We start from the raw sequence: 24,526 nt of genomic DNA on the forward strand, positions 1-24,526 counted from the left end.
CCCAAGTTAACACGACGACAGAAAGAGACCCATGCTCATGCAATCCTGTGTTTGTACGCAGTTTACATGACAGTGACAAGTTTTTTTTGTTTTTAAATTTTGAGCCTCCACTCAACGGTGCAGCAGCCCCGCAGTGCCACCAGATGCAAGATTAGTTTAGCTTTTGCAAATGCAAATGATACTCAAAATGTAGAGCCGAATGTTAGCACTAATGTGGCACAATAAATTAGTACGTGGGGACTGACTGAACGAATACAGCAGTAGGCTGATCTTTCTTCATTGTTTAGTTGGTACTATGAATAATGGACCCTAGAAGAGTTATACCACACGGTACCTCATCATACCCGTTAAAAATGGCACCGACGATACACTTATACATAAGCCCTCGTCTGAAATGAATTGTATTTTTCGGAGGACTTTTTGTGAAAATTAAACTAATTTCTGTAAAAATTCTGCGTTTCAAAGGAGCTATGAGATTACATGGATAGGCTGAATCTGATCATATTGGAGAAAGAAAGTTAGCATCAGCGAATAGAGTAAGTTTATAGTAATACGGGAAAAAAAATTCTTATATCATTAAATAGCACAAACTCTCAGTCTAAATCATCTGATAAATGTGAATTTTATTCGTTGGTCCATCTTACCATAGGATGCTGTTGCTGCTACAATTTGTTGACAGGGAAATTAAATTATTATTGTTAATGCCCCCATGATAATATATAGACCTAACGCATGCGTCGTTAGCCTGTTACATTCCGAGTTTCAACGCTGACAAATTGTCAAATTGATAATGAGCACCTTCAGAAAAAGAAACTGATAATGGACGGCTCAGATTGCCTGTCTTCGATTTCCTGTACCCGTGAAGCAGTATATTACTCCGTACACGGATTGGCCAGCTGATGAAACTGGGCTAGCGGGCTGTCTAATGTCAAACCAGCTGGCACACTAGTTGCTGGCTTCAATTCGTTCATTGTAGCTGCCAATTAATAACATCTAATGAGGAATTAAAGACGCATGTAGTACACCATTAACCAATAGTCCCCAGTGGCCCAGTACAAGTACGAACCGAACCGTTTGTAAATGTTTCACTCCTCATCTCAGATCAGCATTGGTAATTTTGGTAGTTTTGTACTGCACCTGTAACCTGTAAAAGTAGTAACTAGCCAAGCCAACCTGAGCAGCATCAGCCAGCAAGAAGTGAAGAACATATTGGCTGTACAGTGTATGCTATACTACACTGTTCCATGAACTGTCGGCCGGCGGCCATTGCAGCATGCGGCCTGGCTTACAGCCTGAAAGCGACCAGCTCTGCCTTTTGGCTCTGGAGTCTGGACACCAGCTTTGCTGGGTCATGCCTCGTCGGAATCATCAGATTCTCCTGCTGCTACAGCCGGACTGATACTATTAATTTATTCCTAATCCCGGTTGGTTGTCCTCGTCGATGTTCTATTTGTGTTTAAGTTTAGCTTTGTCTGTCAATGATAACAAGGTTCTTTTGGAAAGAGGAAATAAAAAAAAAGATAAGGACTCTTTTGGATGGAGGACTTTTATGGGAATTGAAGTAATTCATATGAAAATCCTGTAACATACATGCATTCCAAACGAGTCTTTGAGTGTTTATGTGTGTTTCATTACGATCTGATTTAGAGGAGGAACTTTTTCCATAATAATGTGGGAGTTGAACTAATTATGTGAAATTTCTACGACATTCTATTGAATTACTAAAGTTGGCCTTAGGCCTCAGCATATGCTGCTGATCATTTTTGTTAGGACAACATCCATCAGAGTTGGTTGCACTGCCAATCTAATGGGAGAAACAAATGTAGCTCAAGCAAGACTTTTGACTTGTTTTGCTGATCAGCCAGCACCTAATGTAGACCTTACCCTCTTTATAATGGCGTTGGGTGAGAGGAAAAAGGCCCCATTTACTTTCGTTTTCCTATGTACCTATGCACCGAATTCTTCTCTGATGCCCCAATTCCATGGCAGTTGGGTCTGTTCTTGCTGCTACACATCACTAGCTAGTGTGTGCACAGGTGAAGTGACCTGGACATGATCTTTGTGCAGTTTTGCATTTGGTTAAGAGTGAGCTGTGAAACCTCTAATATAGGAGTAGCTTGTTTGGTTGTAATGATGAGGTGGTAAAGTATGAGATGCCTAGCTTGGATTCCGATTTGATATATTGCTACAGGTCAAGGAGTAGGGAAGAAGTGATCTGGATTATGATATTTTATTGTTACTACCACTTGATAATGCTTGCATATTGCCTTGTTTAAAAAACTGCTTGCAAATTGCAGATAGCTAGTCGTTAGTTGAGTTTTTTTTTTAAAGGAATGGATGTTTAGAAACGAAGGAGCGTGATTTCGGACGTGTAATACGTTGTGATAGGGAATAAAAGAATGCATAAACATATAAATAAAAAACACATGAGAAGAGTTGACGATAGAAATCAGACCGTTCAATAGTACCTGCGTGCAATTAACTATGGAATAAGCTGCACCAGAAAAATGGATATATGACACAAGGTTGTTTATTAAACATTGTTAAGCCTAGTCATTGGAAGATTATTTATATAACTGCATGACCTTGCTGTAACGATCCTCTGATTGACAGAGCCTCATGTTGAGTTAAAAACGGCTTTCTGGATTTCATTTCCTCCAACCAGTTTCAGTGACTTGCCATGTACTGAATCATAGTGTTGAAAACCTGAATAGTTTATCCTTCATTTCTTCACCAAGAAGGCAAAATATAGTAGAGATATATTAGCAATGCTAATGCTGCCGATTTATACCGTTTTGTGACAACATCTGCACATGGGTAACAATTAACAAATCCCATGTAGTCAAATTACTTCTACCCCAATCGCTGATTTTCTCAATCCTGATAAACAAAACCTATGGTTACACCCAACAAGTGTGGTCCAGGATCATGCTACATATCAGAGAGTTGACTATGCTGATCAGTGGCTGTTAGCTCAACACTGGATCTTGCAATGTTCACTGAAGCATGCCTTTCAAACAAGCATTAAATACAAGCTCCATCCCGTTGCTTCACTTGATAAAACAGTAAAGCAAAGTGAAATGCATTATTGCCTACTGCCTAATGACGAAAACGAAGCACGTCCAAACCCATAAGAGTGGTCATGCATTAGTAGTTTGGACTAACCATCTAGCTTGCTAATTGGTACTGTAAATCACCATCTATTCTTAGCTTAGCTCACATTATAGGATGACTCAGCCCTGACACCAGCCACGTTTGCTCCTCCTGAAAGACAATCATATAAATAGTCGTCACTAGCAGAATCGACAATCGAGTTAGTTTAAGCAAAAACCGAACTTGGAAATGCTCCTACAAAACAATCTCTGCAGACAGAGGAATCATTGTTTCATTAGTCACAGTGAATGTGCGCCTAGCTGTACCTTGCAAGAAAATTTTTAATTGTCAGACAAAATCCATCTGCATCGAAACCATTTGATTCTGATTGCTTCCTAATACCTACCATGTATAGTGTCATCCGTGTCTGAAGAGGGCGGCGTTCTTGTTGCAATTGACATAGAGCTCTGGGTTACATATGTGTTCGTTCTTTTCACTGATTTCCATTATATATATAAAAAAAAGTAGAACTTTTCAGTGAACACGGAGAGGGTTGTAACTTTAAACTTTTGTCTCGTTGTCGCCATGGAATCGATCGAGACCAGGTCGAAGGCTTGATGACAACGCAAAGCCGCACGGTTTCTTCTCCTCCTCTCTCGCCTGCGGTCTGTCTGCGTCGATGGGCACGGGTAGAAGAAGAACAAAGGCCCTGTTTAGATCCTCCAAAATAGCAAAAGTTTTGTCATTTTGTAGCATTTTTTATCATTTTGGATCTAAAACACTAGTAGCAAAAGTTGGTAATTTGGCATTTGGTATTTGCTAGTCCATAGTAGCAAATTGTGCCAAAAAGTGCTTTGAGACCACTCCCTCTCTCTTACTCTCTCTCACTTTAGTGCTAGAATAGAAAAAAATTAACATGTATCTAAACACCAACTAGTACTTTTGCAATGCTAAAACTTTTGCCATTTGCCATTCCAAATGGATCTAAGGCCCTGTTTAGATCCTTCAAAATGGCAAAAGTTTTGCCATTTTGAAGCACTTTTTGCCATTTTAGATCTAAACACTAGTAGCAAAAGTTGGCAATTTGGCATTTGGCATTTGCTAGTCCATAGTAGTAAATTGTGCCAAAAAGTGCTTTGGGACCACTCCCTCTCTCTTTCTCTCTCTCACTTTAGTGCTAGAATGGCAAAAGTTTAGGATGCATCTAAACACCAACTAGTACTTTTGCAATACCAAAACTTTTGCCATAGTAGTAAATTGTGCCAAAAAGTACTAGTTGGTGTTTAGATGCATCCTAAAATTTTGCATTCTAGCACTAAAGTGAGAGAGAGAAAGAGAGAGGGGTGGTCCCAAAGCACTTTTTGGCACAATTTACTTGCTACTATAGACTAGCAAATGCCAAATGTCAAATTGCTAACTTTTGCTACTAGTGTTTAGATTCAAAATAGCAAAAAAATACTTCAAAATAGCAAAACTTTTACCATTTTGAAGGATCTAAACAGGGCCTAAACAGGTCCAAAGGCGAGCATCGTGTTTTCTTTATCGAAAGAAGAGAAAGTTAGAAGCAAAGCATGAGCAGTGGAAAGTGACAAGTTAGCTCAGACTTACTAATCATACGGTAATAAGGGCTTTAATTCAATCGCACACCACAGATAAACAATGTGGGGCGGGTAGAAAGTGAAACTGCCATGTCTGCTACTGATTAATAGCAGTACCAGTCCTCTGGTATCTCCAGTGATTTGCAATCAGCGAGTTCGTGTCGACTGATATCTAAAGTTATTTGCAATCGATCAGTGGGTTTAAGTTGAACTAAATCGATGCAATCTACAGTATTTGTATGCTTAGACAAATTTAGTCGAACTTTTAAAACTTTAAGTGCCGGTTTTATAAAAAAATTTATAAAATCTAACAAGTCTGTATTACTATGATAATATTTTTCAAGTCAAGTCTACGCATGCCAATTTTTTCAAGGCCGTAGCTTGAAAACGAGTTTTCGGAGGCCAACATACTCACTCAAAAGAAGTAAAGAACTCGCTCCCTTGCCTTGAAGATACAGGTTTAGGTTTCACCTGATGTCTAGTTCCAAAGAAGACCTAAGTAAGCAAAGCAAACGATCATTTTCCAGTACTCCTTTCAAATGATAATGACCGGTTCAAGGTTGTTCAGCGGTCTGCCGCAATTGCATCTCCCATCAAGCGCCCTAGATTTCATTGAATCCGTGACTATCTAATGAGTACTAGTAATGACTAATGACATACATGTCATGATCTTCCCAAAGAGAAAATGAAAAACATTTACATACAGCAGCTGTATGAATAGGCCCAGGACGTGCCACCAACGTAGCTTTAGGCCCGGCCCAATTATTCGGACGGTTCTATATTCGGCCTGGTAAGAAGTTTAGAGATCGGCACCATCATCTGCATGGGAAACTGTTTCTTTCTGCTACGGGCCATGGTCCACAAGCCCAAATGTCACATTCAATTGACTCTAACTTTCACCCTAGTGGGGAGCCCATCCGCCATTCGCAGCGTCAGTGACGTCACCTGCCGCGGCCGGTACGCGCCGTCGACGGCGAGCTCGAGCTCCTGGAGCACGCAGGCGATGATGGACTTCATCTGTATGTACGCCATCTCCTTCCCGAGGCACACCCTCGGCCCGCCGTGGAACGACACGTACCGGAACGGGCTCTCCGGCCGGAACGTCGCCGCCGCAGCGTCCTCCAGCCACCGCTCCGCCCGGAACTCCGCCGCGTCCTTGCCCCACACGGACTCCATGCGCCCCATGGCGTACGAGTTGTACGCCACGAACCACCCGGCCTCCACCGCCGTGCCGTCCGGCAGGACGTCGTCCTCCTGCGCATGCAGCGAGTCCACCGGCACCGGCGGGTAGAGGCGCATCGACTCCGTGATTGCGGCGTGCACGTACTGCATCTCTCTCAGCTCGTCCAGGTCGAAGCCGACCCTGTCGACGTCGCCGTCGCCACGGCGTGCGCGCACCGTGGCGACTTCTTCGCGGATGCGCCGCTCCACGTCCGGGCGAGAGGAGAGAAGCCAGAAGAACCAGGTGAGCGCCGACGACGTGGTCTCCCGCCCCGCGAGGAGGAAGCTGATGACGACGTCGCGGAGGGCCACCTCGGTGTACGACTCGTCGTGGCTCGCCATGAACCGGGACAGGAGGTCGTGCTTCTCGAGGCCGGCGCGTATCTCCTCCCGCCGCGACCGGATGATGCGGTCGGCGAAGTCGTGGACGATGGCGATGGACTCGCGCAGCCGCCGCTCGGACCCAATGTGGAGCGCCTTCTTCACCCTCCAGAACCACGGGACAGCGTACCGGAACCGCCCCGCGCTGAGATTAGCGGCGTCGCGGAACGCGTCGGCGAACCTGCCGCTGGCAGTGGAGCCATCGTCGGCCTCCGCGAGAGCGCCGCCGCCGCTGGCGTCAGGGAGCTGGCCGGGGTCGTGGTCGAAGGCGACACGGCAGATGTTGTCGAACGCGAAGCGCTCGAGCGCGTCCTGGAGGTCGATGGCGCGGCCCTCCGCCGCGGCGCGCCGCAGCAGCGGGAGGAGGCGCCCGTGCAGCTCCCCGTGCACGCACCGCGCCACGAAGGCGCGGAGCGACCGCGTATTGAACTCGTAGCTCGCCGCCTTGCGCTGCGACCGCCACGCCTCGCCGTCGGCGTTGAAGATGCCGCGCCCGAGGAAGTCGTGCAGCAGCGACGCGAAGCGCTCGCCCTTGGGGTAGTTGTCGAACCCGGATCGGAGGAAGCGCTCCACGTTCGCCGGGTTCGCGGTGATCACGCCCCGCACGCCGCCGGGGCGGCGGAGCACGAACGTGCGCGTCGGCTGCCGCGACAGCACCTCCGTCATCCAGTCCAGGATGCGGTGCCGGTTGGCGAGGAACTGCGGCAGGTGGCCGACCAGCGGATACGGCCGCAGCTCGGCCGTCGCATACCGCGCCTTCTCATGAGATCTCCTACTAGCACTCCATGTTCGAACAACCAAGGCCACACTCACCAAGAACACGAGCAGCAGCAGCAGGATGGCAGCCATGCTGATCCGATTTGCGAGGACGACGAATTTGAGATTAATAATCTGTTTCATCTGTACTTCGAGCGAATTAAGCAGGTAGGAGTACCAGATAACTGGATAAGGAAATGGCAGAGTGTAATGACTGGTGATTAGTGAAACTGTTGCGGTGGTGTCGCCATGGCCACTCGTGAAACTCGTGATCTTGTTGTGTTCTTGTGCACGGGCTGCTGTAGTGCCAACGTCAGGTTTGTCCGGTACGTAGGGACAGACGAACAGTGTTGATTTGTTGTTGGTTGGGTTCACAATTTCTCTGAACGAAAATGCCATGTAGCAACACATCGATGTCGATGACGATGACATTACGACTACTAACTGCGTACTCTAGTCCTCAGTGTCACGTCGTTCTACGGTGGCATTCCGCGTCCATCCAAAGATTTCTGCTCTTGCCATGTTCTCGAGTCAACACTAGACTAACCCCTAGAGATTAATCTTTAAAAATTCAGTCCGAATTGGGGACTTATCTGAAAAATTTTCTGACCACTATGAGTTATTAATGGTTCTGGTCCAAATTAATGGGGTTTTCAGCGAACAAACCTCAAGTGAGTTCTCCTATCTAGGCTCGAGTTCACTAGCTTTCGTGTAAACTTGCACTTTATCTCGGTCTTTTAGAGCTCGAATGGAGCCTATGATGATGTACTTGGGAACCTTGAGCTTTTTCAAGAGCCAATCACTAGCAAAATTGAACTGAAGGATCTGTTTGCAAGATATTCATCCATCACATGCAGATGCTTCCATTCTTTTGGTCGTTAAAATTCAACTTCTACAAGTTGTAAAAAAAAACAAATTAAACTATGGCTAGTTAACGTATATTCACAGTCAAATTTATTTTTTTTGCAACTTGTAGAAGTTAAATTTAACTTTGCATGTTTGTGGAGTGATTTATCACATATCAATCTATCTTCTGAATTTTTTTTCATAACAATTTAGATGACAAGGAAATAACAAGGGAATGTCCCCTCGAGAGTTTAAAATAATTTCCCCCTTATCATGTAATGATACCACCATATACCATAGAGATAGCATGCACATAATATCTTTGTGCCATCACAAAGAATCTCTATAATATAACTATGAAATATCATATATACCTTCAGAATATTTTTGTGGCATCAATCATAAAATATCAATGGTGAAAAAAAAGTTGCTTCTGGACTGGCGAACAACTCCTGGGTCTCTGATATCCGCGGTGCCCTCACTGTCCCGGTCATTTCTCAGTTTCTCCTTATTTGGGATGCGGTGCTTCACGTTCAGCTCTCACCGGGTGTCGAGGATCGTCTCGTTTGGCATTGGACGGCTGACCAGCACTACTCAGCGCGTTCGGTGCACCAGGAATTCTTCTATGGCCAGCATTTCTTTGCCTGTGCTGATCTTCTCTAGCACGCAAAGTGTCCTGCCAAATGCAGGTTCTTCCTTTGGTTCGCATTTCAGTAGCGCTGCTGGACGGCTGATCTCCTTCAGAAGCGTGGCATCGATAGTCACTCGACCTGCCTCTTTTGCGCTAAGGATCTTGAGACGGCGAACCACATCCTCCTCGACTGCGTGTTCGCTCGGCAGATCTGGCTCCGGGTGTTGTTGCCTCTTGGCTGGGCTGCCTTCTCTCCCCCCTGTGGCAGCTGGTTCCAGGACTGGTGGCCGTCCTCTAGGGCCTGCTTACCTGAGCATCTCCGCGAGAGCTTCGACTCCCTGGTGCTCCTGATCTCTTGGCAACTGTGTAAGGAGCTGAACTCTAGGGTTTTCGACTCTGCTCTCTCTTCAGTCTCAGTGATTTTGGAGTCCATCCATTTGGAGGGCCATCTATGGTCTTTAGCTGGTGTCGCTGCTTTTGGTGATTTGTTGGGAGTGTAGCGTGGCTTGGTCCCTTCCTGTTGCTTGGAGTCTATTTTTAGCCGTCATAGTTTCTCTAAGCTTCAGTTTTTTTTTTTCATTTGCTTTTTCTCCCTTCCCCTGGTATAAGCCGATCTGGCTGATTGCGTTGTGTAACTAAAACTCTTTTTCTTCTAATATATTGACGTGCAATACTTTTGTGCGTTCGTAAAAAATAAAATATCAATGGTACTTGTATGATACCAATATGAAATTTCAAAAATATCTTCATAATATTACTAGTACTATATATAGCAATGATATCTTTATGACACCTCCTTGGTATCATGGAGGTATCATGTTCTCTTAAAGTATCACTATGAAATCTCTGCAATACAACCAAGAAAAATTTGTGATACCGATACCTCCTTGATACCACGAAGTACAGGGCTGGGCAAAATTACTTGAATCTGGAAAACTAGGATCAAGACGAATAAATTTGATCATCAATTCAGTCTTAGCATCTAACTGATCAAATTTTGTTTGGTCAATTCTGTTAGTATACTCGATTGACCATTTGTAGCGCTCGTTCCGTCGTGGCGTCTAGCGGGAAAATTTAAATTCTAAAAACCCTAATTGCGAAATCTGTTTCTTTGCTTGTTGTCAGTCTCCGTGCCAATCCCTAATCTCGAATCCCCGATCTATCGTCAAATTCAAATCCCGAATCCAAATCCTTCCCAAATCAAATTCCTCCGCAAAAGTCTATTTTTCCTCCCTCAGGTTCGGTGGGCCGATTTCCTCTCGGTCCATCTCTCTCTCTCTCTCTCTCTCTCTCCCTCAGCTCTCCCCTTGCTCTGCCCGTGCGCCGCGTGCGCGTGAGCCGATGCCGAGCTGAGCTCTCCCTCTCTCTCTCGTTCTCCCGCTCTCCCTCCTCGCTCCATCCCCGGCAAACTCCCCGTGCGCCGTTACCTTGCGCGCGTGCGCCCGCGCGGTCGCCGCCATCGTCAGCCGCCTGCTGCCCGTGCCTGCGCCGTCCGGCCCCGCGCCCTGCCGCGCTGCGCCGCCTACGCCGCGCCCTGCCCTGCGAGCCAGCATGTGTGCCCTGCCGCGCCTGAGCCCGCACCTGCCGCCCCTGTAGCCGCGCCCTTCCAAACCGCCCCCGCCGTCATCGCCGTCGTCACGACCCGGCCCCGCCACCACAGCGCATACTTCCAAGGGTTGGAGGCAAAGCTCCTCCTCCCACTGCCTCGTCGCCCTCTCCCTCCTTCCTTCTTTTCCCAAAGTGGCAAGAGGCAAGTCTCCTTTCCCTCTTTCTTTTCTTCTTCCCCCCTCCCGCCGGCGTCATCCTCCCTGTCGCCGTTTTGGCCCCTAGCCGGAGAACCAGCTCGCTGGCTTGACCGCCCAATGTCGGTTCCTCCCTCCCAAACCGACATTGCCGCTCTATAAACCCGAGCCTCTCCCCAAACCAATCTTCCCGTTTTCGCCCTCGCCATTGCTGCGCCCTGCCCTGTTCGCCGTCGCCGTTCATCGTCGCGCATGTCGGAGGAGCCGGCACGAGCGAGGACGCATGACGTGGACACCGGGCGCACCCTCTCCTTCCTCTTCCTCGGCCCGAGGCCGGAGCGATCACGCCCCGCGCCGTCGGCCATCGTCACTGCGCCCCTTCATCCCGCACGGTAGTGCCTCCTCCCCGTTCTCCCTCCTCGTTCCTCCTCTTCCCCTTTGCTTTCGGTAGAAGCTCGTATAGCCTCTCCGTAGCTAGCTGGCGCCGCCTCGACCGCTGCCGCCGCTCGCTGTGTGCTGCCGCCATCGCCGCCCGTGCTCCGTAGCGCCCGCACGTCGCCGGTCTCTCTCGTAGTGTCTCCGTCCAATCTGATGCTAGAAACAGATTCCCGGAGTCGCGTAGATGCTCTAGCTCGCCCGAATCGATCTCCCGTCGCGCCGTCGCCGTTTCCCACTTCCCTCACCGCCGGTTGCCACCGCCGCAATCCGCCGCCGTCGAGCCCCCTCCGGCGAATTCGAGCCGTTGGCTCGTCTCCCCTCGTCCCGTGCAACCTCCCGGTGCGCTCGCCCTTGCCTGCATCGCTGTAGATCGCCCCGCCGCTCACCGCCGCTGTCCGTCGTCCGTTCCGGCCGACGTCGTCGTCTTCCTCCAGCCGACCCGCGTGGCAGCCACGTAGGCGCCACGTCGGCGCCACCTCAGCCAAGACCGGGTCAAGCCGACCCCGGTCCGCCGCTCCCCTCTGCCCCACTCGCGCGCGTGGTCCACCGCGAGCCATGAGGCTGCGCGTGGGCTCGCCGCAACCGCACCCACTGCGAGCCGCACGCGTGCACCGTGTCCCTTCCCCAAACCCTAGCGCACGCCGCGTGCTCCCTCCGCACGGTGAACCGTGTCACTGACAAGCGGGTCCCACTCGGGACCACGCGAGGTGAGCCCGGTCCACCGGCTCCCTCTCTCCTCCCCTCCCGCGCGTGCCTTGGGCCGCCTTCTCGGGCCGGCTGGCCCATTAAGGTCGACCGAGCCGCCCCTTTCTCTCGGGCCGCACCCTAGCTGCCCGAGGGAAGTCTGTTTCCCCTCCCTCTTTTCTCTTTTTCAAAAGGGTTTAATTAAATCATTTTTCCTTTAGACCAAAAATCCAATAATCTTAGAAATTCAATATCTTCTCAACCGTATGTTTGTTTGACTCCGTTCAACTTCCAAAATTCCTCAAATCTCGAGATCTGTTTAATGGCACGTTTAGAGGTCAATAATAGGGCTTTATTTTCACCATTTGTTGAGTTGTCCCGTTTCGCGTGTAGTTTCGGAGCCCGAAGACCCGCAGTGCGAGGATTTCGAGGATCAAGCTCAAGATCTCGAGCAAGGCAAGTCACCTTTGATCATCTTGCACCTATAATTTAAATCTAAGTATTTCTTTTTCGCAAATATTGCATAAATAGGATTATCACGAGTAATTCGGCCGCGGCTTGCGAGATAGCCTGCCGGCCCCCAATCGTAATTGCTGCAATTACCCTCCTTGAATTATTGAACACTTAAACCTCCTTTGTCGACTGTTGTGCTTCGATGCACGGGCCTTCGGGCACGCGCATCGGGACACCTCCCCTCAAATTTAAAATATCCAACGATGGGTAAAACTTGGGGTTTTACAAAAGACTTGGAAAAACCCGACACCTGGGTCCGTGCTTGCGAACTAAACGAATTTCCAAAATCGCGGATCGGGGAACGTACCGGGAGTGCGGTTTCCCGCTCTTGCACTTAAGGACCATTTTCCTTGGAATTTCATCCGAACATAAGGCAAGTGCGACTACATGGGTGGAATGAGACACCCCCTGGCTGAGTAACTAGCTAATCGGGGGAACCATGATGCCAAGAAACATGTGGATTCAACGGGGTGGTGCCGGGGAGAACCCCCGGGTTTCCTGGCACAGTATGGTCTGGGACCTAACCTAGTGTTGGTCTGGGACCCCTCTCGTTGGCATATGGTGAACCTGTGGCGGCTCTCGAAATGCCTTGTCACGAAAGCCTCAAGGTCTCCAGACGTGGCTGTTCTGCATGGGCTGGGTGATCCGGGTTAGTAATGTCGTGTGGGTAAAGTGTACCCCCTCTGCAGAGGTTAACAAATTGTTCGAACAGCCGTGCCCACGGTCATGGGAGGATGTGAGGTGATTCCTAGCGTAGTTTTGTTTGACTACTGCTTGTGAAATTACTGTTGTGGAATGGGTTCGATGTTTGAAAAATCTGCGGCTGATGGGATCAGCCAGGCCCGGGTGGCCGTTTAAAAGCTGTTGGCCGAGTGCCAACCTTGAATCAATTCAAAGACTGATACATTGCACAAACTCCGACAGAACGAGACACACTGTCTCATCCGTGTCGTTTGAGAAGCACTCACTTAGTTGTTTCAAAAAGGAGTTTAAATAAAAACAATTGCAAAAACAACAGCCCTTCCTTTGAAGCCTGCATTAAACACTTAATTCCCATGGCTTGCTGAGTACTCCTGTACTCACCCTTGCTCTATATAAATAATCCCCCCCCAGTTGCTGAAGAAGATGATGTGGATCCTGCTGATGAGGAGTTCTTCCAGGAGCAAGTCGGCTACGATGAGTTTTAGGGTTTCGGCCTAGTTCCCAAGTCGTGCCTGTGATGAATGGTCCAAGTCTTGGCTTCCGCTTTCCCTTTTGTAATGCAGTTGTAAGCTCGGGATCTGTCCGTAGCCCAACATGACTGTACTCCTACTCTGTAATAAAGAGATCTCTGCTGCTGTGATATTCTGTCTTCCTGTGATACCAGCACTGTTTCCTGGGACTAGTATCGATTAACAGGTTAATTTGGAGCGTCACGGGCTAGTTCCGCTCGGGGCTAGTTCGGGGCGTGACACCGTTAACCGAATAAACCAAAAGTAGCCCATTAGGCCCATTAAGCCCAGAATCACTGGAAAACTCTAGCCACGTCATCTCTTAACACCCCCATCCCCAGTCATTCACTCATTCCTCCTCATGCACGCACCCAACCGCTGCGCCCTACTCCGCACCGACGCGCATCCTGCCTCCTTAGCTCCTCCACACAAACAATGTTGCCCAACACGCCAACTATGATGAATGTTGATTAAGTGTTGACCCCCATTAGCAGCACGTCAAGGCGGTTGGCCTATCGGAACATGCCGAGCAGCAGCACTTTCTTCTTTCCTGCTACTGCCACAACTTTATTTCTCGACCATGATCTATCTTCACCCTTTAGGCAATGCAATTTGGTCTTGAATTTTAGACGACCGAAGTTTCTCTAAAGTCCTCGAGCCCTGAGCCCAAACTGATTGATCTGACTGATTGCCCACCCCTAATGGAGTATCATGATACTTACTTGATGCCATGAAATTATCATGGTAAATTTATCGTTTTATGTTGATACCTCCTCGGCACCATAGAGGTATCATAATACTTAATTGATTCCATGAAGGTATAATGATACTTTTATGGTATCTTCTACAATAAAACCATGAAGTATCGGTGATACATCAATTTACTGTGATACCTCGTTGGTATCATGAAGGTATTAAGACTTTTTTTATGTTATCACAGTAAACCTCTACGATACAACCAACAACATTTACAATATTTTCATGATATCTCCAAATATTTCGTGAAATCTTTGTAAATATAACCATGATGACATTTTCAGATATGATGGAAATCATGTGGTACCATCTACATAAATAAAACATGGAGATACATGTGAGATATGATAGAAATCGTAATTACCTCTATGATATTATGGAGATACATGAGGCACAAAGTGTAAGGGTCGATCTGATATAACATAATTAAGTTCACTTCTAACAAGCCTTATCCTACCATGCATATGACCCAATAGTGGTGTATGCTCATGTATTATCCAATCCACAGAGGAGGTGCTTGCCCGGTGTGTAGAGGCTTGGAAGGATGTGCTTGAGGGAATTGTAAGGAGGACTTGCTTGCAAGCGTGGGTGCACACTGCACACGTGGAAACTGCACATAGAAGAATCGCGGGATTGTGATTTCTATACCATCCCTGAATGGTACGACGCTCTATAGGAATGTTTGTATTAGGTAGAACCATTTTTTAAGATATAGTCTATATAGCAGAACGTCCAAAATAGTATGCCATTATGTGGTTCCTTCACAGTATGAATACGTTCTTCTCCTATGATATCTATAGAAGAGAATAAAAATGCATTTAATTTTCACCAATCACATTAATATGATAACTCATTCACCTGCCTCGAGCTATATATGGATTGCACCGGCCAATGCACCACTAGACTATATATTGGGGAAAAGAACCTCATCCCTCTTCAGCCAACATAATCAAGAAGACAGGGATGGAGCAGCAACCTAAGATGGTGACCGGATGGGCGGCAAGAGACGCCAACGGGCTGCTCTCTCCTTTCTCTTACCCCCTCAGGTGATCTCTAGCTCTCTTGCTCTATCTTTTTCCTGTGTGTTCAGATGTTCCTGGGTCTTGAAATATTCAAAGAGAAGTTCACACAAAATTCTTGAGTTATACCGTTGTCCCTTTATGAAAGCAAAGTTACTGATAAATAGTCAATAGTCATCTCCATCACTTCGTTAATTAATTGTAGTCAGGAATTCTAGTTTTGAACGGGTACCATCAAACTGTATCGATCGAGATTTATGAGGAATATGGAATTGCCTTTGACAATTGACGCACCAAGCACATAAACGCTGCCGTCTACGTTTTCTACCGGTCTCCGGTGATATTTTCTTTGTGTAATGACCGATGAGAAGTACTGCATGGCTCATTGGTTCTGTAACTCTGTTAATTATTGAAAAATAACTAAATTGCTTCAGTCAGTCAGTAGTAACCAATCGTTGGGTTGCCACTCTAACGAAAACATCACTGGTGTACTGCTATATAGAAATTAGAACACTGAGAACTAAAGAGGCAGTGTTGTCTGTTGAGTTTTGAGCATTTTTCAAGAAATTTGCAGCTACTCAATGCGTTCTGAATTACATTTTTTGATTAAAAAGAAACTTATGCTTGGATTGCAAAGATATATCATTTACTGCAGGAAAGTAAAGGCTACACGGGTGATGACCAATTATGCACTATACATTCATCATGAAGCCTCGATTGCCATCTTTTAGAAAGAATGAATGATAGCCATTCAGTAGGTAGTAGTGGCGACGCACTCATACCCAACTTCCACGGCTGAAAGGAATCAAACCATTTTGGCACCGATGGCTTGTTTGCACGCCATTGGGCGAGTTCGAGTCGTTGCAACAGCATTTCTTCCATTATTCACCTGCTGATTTATGTTTATGCATTGTCAAACTATATGCATTCTCCCCAATTGTTTTCTTTTTCGTGAGTACAGAAAAGGGTTAATTAATCGTCATTTCCACCGTGCATTTCATATTTCAGAGCTAAGGGAGACGAAGACGTCGTTGTCAAGATACTGTTCTGTGGCATTTGCCACTCTGATCTTTCTACTATCAAGAACGAGTGGGGCAACGCCAAGTATCCCGTAGTACCAGGGTCAGTACGTACACATGCAATGCAAATCGGCTAATGCGCAACAGAATTATCCAGAGATATATTATTGATCGATCGTTTTGCGTGCTTAATCCAGTCATGAAATCGTTGGGGTCGTCGCCGAGGTCGGGAGCAGCGTGGCGAGGTTCGCCGCCGGCGACACTGTCGGCGTCGGGTACATCGCCAGCACATGCCGCGCCTGCGCCAACTGCCGCGACGGCTTCGAGAACTACTGCGCGGGCCTCGTGCCGTCCTTCAACGCCGCGCTCCCCGACGGCGCCACGGTGCACGGCGGCTTCTCGGAGCTGGCCGTCGTCAACCAGCGGTACGTCGTCCGGATCCCCGGCGGCGGCGGCGGCGCGTCGCCGGCGCCGCTCGACCGCTTGGCGCCGCTGCTGTGCGCCGGCGTCACGGTGTACTGCCCCATGAGGCGGCTCGGGCTGGACAGGCCAGGGGTGCACCTCGGCGTGGCCGGGCTCGGCGGCCTCGGCCATCTCGCTGTCAAGTTCGGCAAGGCGTTCGGCGTGAAGGTGACCGTGATCAGCACCAGCCCGTGGAAGGAAGCGGAGGCCGTGGAGAGGCTTGGCGCCGACGCGTTCTTGCTCAGCACCAACGCCGAACAGATGAAGGTGACCAAAAAACACCGATCTGTGCGCCATTTTGCATCCGAATTCTGAAGCTAAGAACCACCATATGTGCAGGCAGCTGCGGGCACCATGGATGGCATCATCGACACGGTCTCGGCGGTGCACGACCTGACGCCACTCATCACGCTGCTGCGGACTCACGGCCAGCTCGTCCCGGTCGGATCGCCGGGAAAGCCGGTGCAACTAGCCCTGTACCCTCTGCAATCAGGTGCGTGTGGTTCATCATTACTGGGCCTTACAGCCTCACACCAAACCAGGCCCATCACCAGTTGGCCCGCGAATAGATTGGGCTGGAGGCCCAATCAGAGCTAGATGGGCCGTGCTCATGGTGTGCGATGTGGCAGATGGGAAGAGCGTGGCCGGGAGCATGATCGGCGGGATGAGGGACACGCAGGAGATGGTCGACTTCGCCGTCGAGCACGGCGTCGCCGCCGAGGTGGAGGTCATCGGCATGGAGGACGTCAACGGCGCGATGGAGAGGCTGCAGAAGGGAGACGTGAGGTACAGGTTTGTGATCGACGTAGCCAACACAATGGCCCGTGCTCGTTAGAGTTTGTTTGTGGTGGTGGTTTCTCAGGGACAGAAGAAGCAAGAGATGCATTGAACTATGATTTTTCGAAGTCAGGACTGAAGAACGTGATTAGATTCAGTCAAAACTGAAGAACATGATAAGATTCACTTTGCTCCTCCTTTTACTTGCCATTGCTTGTGTTTCGTGTAAGCGAGGAGTGGAGTATGCGGCTATGCCCATGCATCGCCGTGGAAATCCTGTTTATCAGTGATAGAATTTCATAGTGTATTCGAAAATGCGCAAGGGAATGAAAGTTCTATAGATTAGTAATGGTGAGCTAACTTTGGAAAGAAGCTGAATCATAGCCATAAAAATCGCTGATTGAACGGTTGGCATGTCAATAAAAGGAAAAATCCCCTTTTCCATCTGAGAACAGTGCTTACTACTGCTGAGAATAAGCGTACATCCATTGAAGGGGGAAAAAAGAAGGGCTGAAGATTAAAGAGAAACGTGAATACATGATATTATTCCTCGGGTAGTTGCATACGGATAAGATGTGATAGGGTTACACTTTTAAGGCTGTACTACGTGCTACTGCTGCATATATACGAGGCAGTTATTCTATCTTTTTATACTTTTATCTGTGCTGTGTATATCACAAACTTAGAATTATCGGGACCCCCCGCGTCGCTCTCGCGTGGGCGGCTCGGGGGCGAAACCCTAGCCGCCCGCGCCGCCACACCCTCATCCCCCTCCTCCACCTCGCGCCGCCGGAGCTCGCCGGCGGCGTGCCGGGAAGGCGGCGGCGAGGCCCAAACGGCTCGGCGGAACTGGCCCCTGCGCAAGGAGGACGGAGAACGCCGACGATGGCGCGGCCGGAGGTGGAGACGGCGGTTCGGCTTGGGGCGGCGGATCCGGCGCCCCTGTGGCCGGATCTGGCCTCCCCACCCACGGATCTAGTCGGCACGGTGAGAGGTGCGACGGAGGCGGAGCGGGCAGCGAGCGGCGCGGGAGTGCCCTGCCGGCGCAGCAGGCGGCAAGACGGGCGGCGCGACGAACGCGGTGTGGGCAGCGGGCGGCGCGACGCGGGCCCCAGCCGGCGCGGCGGCGGCGCGGGTTGGGGTTGCTGCAGTGACGGCGCCTACTCCTGCTCTGCCTCGTGGCCCCGCCCGGCGTCGTTGTCGGATGGCGCGTAGGAGGAAGGCGAGGCCGGCGGCCAGGGCGAGGCGGCGGCCGGTGGTGTGCGAGGTGGTGCTGGCCGGACACGCGGCCTTGGCTCGATGTCCGGCGGCGTGAGGCTGTGGAGGTGCTGCGCGAGGAGCAAGCCGACGGTGGTGACCGGGTCATCAGGTGGCTGGCTGCCATTGGTGACCTCATTGGCTTTCGGCAACACGCAGGAAGCGGTTTGGCAGTGAAGAGTTCATCCTCTGTATTGCCAGCTTGACCTGCGGGGTGGTAGACTGAGCTTGGGTGTTGAAGGGATGGCATGGTGGTCCGGCGATGGTCGTTGTGCAAGATGGTTGTGTGGGGTTTTGATGGGAAACCGCTGGCGAAAGCCTTGTCAGGCCATGGGCTGGCATGACGACGGCGACGCCATTTGGCGCCATTCCCCTCCTTGGAGGCGTCGTCCTGGCGTTGACCCCTCATAACACCAAGAACCCTCTGCGCGCAATGGTAGCCTTGGTGGACTCCTGCAATGTCCCCAAAGCTCTTCAGGTCTAGAGTGTTTGACGAGGCCTCACTTCCTTGGCTTCGTTCCTTGCTACAGCGGATGTTCATCACTCTTATCTGGTTACTGTGGGGTAGAGTCGGAACTGCTTTGCTGGGGGCGACGAAGCTTGGCAATGATGACACACTGCAATCTCTTTATAGGATTGTTGATGCTAGCTGTGTGTAGGAGTGGTTCCTTGGTAGCTTGGGCTGATGTCCTTCGTGGGTGTCGTTCTTGTTTGTTCATTTTGGCGTTGGGATAGCATCGCATTGAAGTCGAAGTTGCTGTGTCACTTGAGTGGCAAGCTTAGCAACGATAACATGTGTAGGCTGCCATGTTGTCTCAAATGGCAAGCTTGGCCGATGCCTTGTGTCGGGCTCTGTCGTGGTAGCTTAGATAGGTTAGCTGTTGGTGTAGTGTTGTAGTTATGGTTTTCGCTCAGTTTTCTCTAATTAACTTAGCACTGTAAAGTTTGATCCCGTTTTCTTCTCAAAATGGAATATCTTCTTCTTAATATAAAACGTCGGCGCCCGTTTTCTTCTCAAAATGGAATATCTTCTTCTTAATATAAAACGTCGGCGCCGTAGGTTTCAAAAAATATACGAGGCAGTTTCTCTTTTGCTTTTAGCCTGCAACACGCTAGCTCAAAGTGCAACACTTTGCACATTTGGCACAGACGTTTACATCCATCCATCGAAGTTATTCGCATCAGTCAGAGTGACATGTAAAGAGTGGAGAAGATGTAACCCGATCGAACAAACAGACAAGCTGATCGAACAAAAAAAGACAGCGGTTTTCCATATATATAAATCACGATATAGGAAAATCAAGAACATCCGTCCCTACGGAAAAAGCAAATCCGTTTTACAAAGCATTATTATTCAGAGTACACAAAATGACACTCGGTGAACAGGACAGACTAGTAATAAAATTCAAAGGGCCTTGTCGACGCCAAGGATAGACCGAGACCGAAATCCAACGTTGACACATCACGGCTGATGCACGCACGCGTACGTTTCTTTTTTTTGTTTTTTTTGGGCGCAGAAATGCACGGGAGAGGCCCGCCGGACGGCTTAGTTCTGCTTCCACAGCAGCGTGGTCTCGGCGATCATGCCGGTGACGACGTATGGGTCCATGTTGGACGCCGGCCTCCTGTCCTCGAAGTACCCCTTGCCCTCCTTCTCCGTGTCGCGCCCCACGCGGATGGACGCGCCGCGGTTCGCCACGCCCTGCACGCACGCACGCAAAAAAAGATTATGATCTCATGGTAGGCTAGCCGATCGATCGACGAACGGCGGGCGTATGCGTGTATACACGTACCCATTTGAAGGTGTTGATGTCGGCGGTCTCGTGGCGGCCGGTGAGGCGGCGCTCGTTGCCCTCGCCGTAGGCGGCGATGTGCTCCTTGTGCCTCAGCGCGAGCTTGTCGATCGCCTTCTTGATCACCTCGTAGCCTCCCGGCTCCCTCATCGACTTGGTGCTGCAAAATGCACAAAATGCACACATAAACCACCTGTGTTGCAGCTCACTCACAGCATCAGAGAGCTAGAAAATTGTTACTGCTGCTACCTGAAGTTGGTGTGGGCACCAGCGCCATTCCAGTCACCCGGGATCGGCTTCGGGTCAAGGGAGAGCACGACTCCGGCCACCTCTGTGACCCTCTGGAACCAATCAACCACGACAAAAGTTCAGCTAAACCTCAACGTACTAATTAATTAAGATGTAGTAACATTGCAGAACTGGAACATATACTGCTCGCAGTTGAGCGGTGTACTTGTCGCGATGCTTATTCCGATTAATCCAAGCTACCCGAGAATAATATAATATATCATATCAGGATATGATTTGTACGTACCTCGAGGATGTAGCGGGCAACCCACACTTGGTCAGCAGCGGCGATGCCAACTGACGGGCCGACTTGGAACTCCCACTGTCACCCACAGAATCCGATTCAGAATCAGAATTAGCACACGTATCAGCCGTCGTGTTCATGTGCCATACTATGGTACATGGAGCCCGGTGGTGATAAGATGAAGAGAACAATATGGAGATTTCGTTGGAAGTACCTGGCCGGGCATGACTTCCCCGTTGATGCCACTGATGTTGATCCCGGCGTAGATGCAGGCCTTGTAGTGGGCGTCCACGATGTCACGGCCGAACGCCTTTTCGGCACCGGCAGCGCAGTAGTATGGTCCCTGAGAGAGAAAAAAAAATTCAGAACAAAGTTCAGAAAATTACAGAGGATTTTATGGGAAAATATTACCGATACAAGCATATCTAATTGCTATTCATGACACTAGAGCTGGTCTTTTTTCAGTTAAGTCCCTATAAGGCTCAAGTGGCAATTTAAGGATTTGTAAATTTTCAGCAAGTCAACTACCATAGATTAATAAAAACTGCAAGTGTGGCTTTGATTTTTCAAATTCTGACATCACATTCACGTACATCACATAGCTTGGTTTTATATAATTTGCAATAGTAGGATGTTACTCCTACTCTTTCAAACTCTTTCAAACATTGTTTCTATTGGGTAAAGCAAGAACATTTTTGTTGAAAAATTCACAACAATACTACCAAACAAAGTCTATTTTAATGAAGATCCTAATGCCCTAAATTCTATGGAGTAACTATGAATATTTTGAGCAGTGATTTCTTGCCTGTGGGCCAGGGAAGCCACCAACTGGCCAGCCAAGGGGCCAGTTCACATCCTTTTGAAGGAGGGTGTACTCCTGCTCAATACCGTACCTGTTTGGATTCAGAGATAAAACCTTATGAGAATGGTATAGCAGATAAGATAGTAAAGTAGATATAGATTTGGGGGTCTCCACATTTGGTGGTCCTTAAAAACTTTTTTTTTATTTTGAACGGCCTTGAAAACTTTTAGTTTTCATATTTAGCTATTTGATAAACTAAACTAAACTATTATATTTGTGTCAACAAAAATGATCTAGATTACTACTCACCAAGTAGTAATTTAAATCACTTGGTGAATATAACAATCGTTTCAGAACTTGAAAGTTCTGACGTGCTTATATTTATTGGAAACAAGGATTTTTTTTAACAACGGAGTTAAAATTTTAATTAAGTCGTATGCAAAAATACTTTAATAATCTGGAGAGAACGGTTCTTACCATGGCACCTCAGCAACAACATCAGGGTGGCTGAAGATCTTGGCGGCACTGTGCCTCTTGTTAGTGGGGATTGGCTCACCTTGTGGCGTGTAGCAGTCGCACATCACCTATAGTAACATTAAATTAAAAAAGTAAGCAAACCAGCGACTTCCCGATATAGGGTGTGTTTAGTTCACGCCAAAATTGAAAGTTTGATTGAAATTGGAACGATGTGACGGAAAAGTTGGAAGTTTGTGTGTATAGGAAAGTTTTGATTTGATGGAAAAGTTGAAAGTTTAAAAAAAAAGTTTGGAACTAAACTTAGGCATAGTTGAAAATTAAGGGCTATGCAGTTACTGCTTTAAGCTGAATGAAGTACATCTACCCCCTTTCTCCCTAACTTAAACCCTAACATCTGAAGAAAATTTTAAAGAGAGAAACAGAAACCACAGTGCCCTCAATTAATGTGAAAGTTGTATTGATTTACTGGTAGGTCGGGGGTATTGAGGTAATAAAACTTCTTGCTTTGCAGATTGATGATAGTTAAGAAGATAGAAGGTGTTTATTTTGGAATAAATTTCAAATTCCAGAAATTGTTTTATTTTGATACGGAAGGAGTACGGAAGCTATTCGTGGCCAATGTTTCTAACAGGCTAATTTATATCTATACACAAGAGTTGAATTCCATAAAGTACGAGCAGGCCAATCAATGATGTAAGAATTTTGGCATGTCTACATCAGGGTGTAGGCAGTTTGCTGGCTAAGAGCAAGATAAACAACTAAAGGTTTCGAGCACATCCAACAGCCAGAAAAAATAACCTAACTACTAGTTAACATATTCATAATTTTATTTTTCAGACCAAGCTACAATTCAACAAGGTTAACACTTAACAGTGCCTGAAATAATATGTTTCTACAACAAATCTACCATCTCACACATTCAAATTTTGTTTGCAAAGGACCTTTCGTTCCCTTCCTTTTGGCCATCATAAAGTGTCAATATGTCATGAGCTACAAAGCAAAAAAAAAGTACAAGAGAAGTGAGAGGAACTTACAAGGATGTTGTCGCCCCTCCTGAACGGGTCCTTGAAAATGGCTTGAGGGCTTCAAAGCAAGAAAAGAAAAATGTTAAAAGGCATAAGAAACAAAGAACCTTTGGTAATCTACAAAGTAAAACCATCACAAGAGACGATGAGAACAAGGCCATATACATACTAGAGGATCACTTCGCTGTCCTCGCCGGGAGCCTGCCCGGTGCTGGAGCCGTCGTAGTTCCACTTCGGCAGCTGGCTCACATCGGTGATGGGGCCTTTCACAGTCTTCTCGATGAAAACGGAAGAACAAAAATGGTGAGAAAATTCAGAATTGTGATAGTGTTAGTGATCATAATGAGTCCAGGATTGTATGTTGAGATAAACACACTCACCCTCGCTTTGCTCCTGAGGTCTATGCCCGATCCTCCAACCCTGAACAGAAATAAAAAAGATGACGTTTTGAGACGAGGAAGATCATTCAGGTTATTGTATCAAAGAAACTTGGTAGAAAAGTTTGATCAGTGGTAGAATTCAGGAAGCGAACAATCATCAATTTTCACGATCCACGACGATCATAGGTAGGGAAATGGAGATCAATTTCGCACAAAAAAACGCGATCTTGCATCCTTGAAGAACGCACCAGTGCAGCAGGAGACTTGCTAGTGCAGACGAATATAAGAAATCAAGAACAGATCAAAAGCAGAGGAGGTTTGCCAACCAGATGTACTCGGCGATGATCTTGTCGCTGCAGTCGCTGAGGTTGAGGTTAACGAGGTCGGTGAGGTTGGCCATTGCTCAAAGCAGAAGAGATCTGAATGAGCAAGATGCAAGCGGAAAATGAGGTGTAGAAGAGGAAGGAGGGATGAGGAGAAACAGGGAGAGGAGAGGGATATTTATACCCAGAAGGAGAGAAGTTAGCTACGGTGTGCTTGCAAGTCGCAAATCGCAACTGTGGATAGCGAAGTAGGGGCAAGTATCATTCAGAGACATTTTTTTTCAGTTATTTGATTAATAATGATATTGGCCGTTTAAAAAGATAGCGTCTATATTATCTTTATCTTTTAACAAAAATCAAGGGAATGGATTACCTCTGGTGTGGCAAGAAACTGAAGTAATCATCTCAAATCGAGAGGATGATGCAGTATTTTCAGGGAGAAAGAAGAGGTGTAATCATAAATTCATACGTAATATGATAATTTGACACTATTGTCTAAAAAAACATGGTTAACATAGTAAAACAATTTGTTCGTAGTCAATAGGAATTAACCGTGGACCGTGGTAACTTAAGTTGGATGGAAGTTTACTCCACTTATTATTTTCTTGGGGTTTTTTTCCATCTGGTGTCCAACTCATGAATTATGTGAGCACTGTGCTTGTGCACATATGTATTTCCAGAAGGATGTTTACAACTAAAAGGAGGAGCAAAATATAGTGGGTCAGTTTTCCAAATAATGAGGAAAAGAGTTTGTAAGTGAACATGATCGTGCAACTAAAATACAAAATAG

At 47.7% G+C, this 24,526-nt stretch overlaps 3 protein-coding genes across 3 annotated transcripts; 1 reads left to right on the forward strand and 2 right to left on the reverse strand.

Moving 5' to 3' along the window:
* Positions 1–5,336: 5,336 nt before the first annotated feature.
* On the reverse strand, positions 5,337–7,352 carry LOC127765662 (cytochrome P450 CYP94D108-like). The gene has a single exon (XM_052290603.1). It carries the CDS (start codon positions 7,191–7,193, stop codon positions 5,571–5,573), a length of 1,623 nt encoding a protein of 540 aa, XP_052146563.1. The 5' UTR covers positions 7,194–7,352; the 3' UTR covers positions 5,337–5,570.
* A 7,413-nt stretch (positions 7,353–14,765) lies between these two features.
* LOC127766134 (probable cinnamyl alcohol dehydrogenase 9) lies at positions 14,766–17,729 on the forward strand. The gene is made up of 5 exons (XM_052291198.1): positions 14,766–14,916; positions 15,898–16,011; positions 16,106–16,637; positions 16,710–16,863; positions 17,000–17,729. Exons 1-5 carry the CDS (start codon positions 14,834–14,836, stop codon positions 17,203–17,205), a joined length of 1,089 nt encoding a protein of 362 aa, XP_052147158.1. The 5' UTR covers positions 14,766–14,833; the 3' UTR covers positions 17,206–17,729.
* A 1,922-nt stretch (positions 17,730–19,651) lies between these two features.
* On the reverse strand, positions 19,652–23,894 carry LOC127766135 (glutamine synthetase cytosolic isozyme 1-2). Its single transcript, XM_052291199.1, has 11 exons — positions 23,740–23,894; positions 23,414–23,453; positions 23,203–23,306; positions 23,043–23,091; positions 22,009–22,115; positions 21,535–21,622; positions 20,944–21,072; positions 20,733–20,807; positions 20,447–20,538; positions 20,198–20,357; positions 19,652–20,106 (listed from the first exon to the last, which is right to left on the reverse strand). Exons 1-11 carry the CDS (start codon positions 23,811–23,813, stop codon positions 19,951–19,953), a joined length of 1,074 nt encoding a protein of 357 aa, XP_052147159.1. The 5' UTR covers positions 23,814–23,894; the 3' UTR covers positions 19,652–19,950.
* Between the last annotated feature and the right edge of the window lie 632 nt (positions 23,895–24,526).

Source organism: Oryza glaberrima, chromosome 3, assembly GCF_000147395.1.
Source record: "Oryza glaberrima chromosome 3, OglaRS2, whole genome shotgun sequence".
NCBI lineage: Eukaryota > Viridiplantae > Streptophyta > Magnoliopsida > Poales > Poaceae > Oryza > Oryza glaberrima.

What these genes read in the sequence shown, in the direction of transcription:
- LOC127765662 (XM_052290603.1), bottom strand. Translation starts at nt 7,193, where the DNA reads ATGAAACAGATTATTAATCTCAAATTCGTCGTCCTCGCAAATCGGATC.
- LOC127766134 (XM_052291198.1), top strand. Translation starts at nt 14,834, where the DNA reads ATGGAGCAGCAACCTAAGATGGTGACCGGATGGGCGGCAAGAGACGCC. An exon ending in CCTTTCTCTTACCCCCTCAG is followed by an intron (nt 14,917 to 15,897) that starts GTGATCTCTAGC and finishes TTCATATTTCAG; the next exon opens with AGCTAAGGGAGACGAAGACG. An exon ending in CCTGTACCCTCTGCAATCAG is followed by an intron (nt 16,864 to 16,999) that starts GTGCGTGTGGTT and finishes GCGATGTGGCAG; the next exon opens with ATGGGAAGAGCGTGGCCGGG.
- LOC127766135 (XM_052291199.1), bottom strand. Translation starts at nt 23,813, where the DNA reads ATGGCCAACCTCACCGACCTCGTTAACCTCAACCTCAGCGACTGCAGC. An exon ending in GACAGCGAAGTGATCCTCTA is followed by an intron (nt 23,092 to 23,202) that starts GTATGTATATGG and finishes CTTGCTTTGAAG; the next exon opens with CCCTCAAGCCATTTTCAAGG. An exon ending in ACATCAACACCTTCAAATGG is followed by an intron (nt 20,107 to 20,197) that starts GTACGTGTATAC and finishes GCGTGCGTGCAG; the next exon opens with GGCGTGGCGAACCGCGGCGC.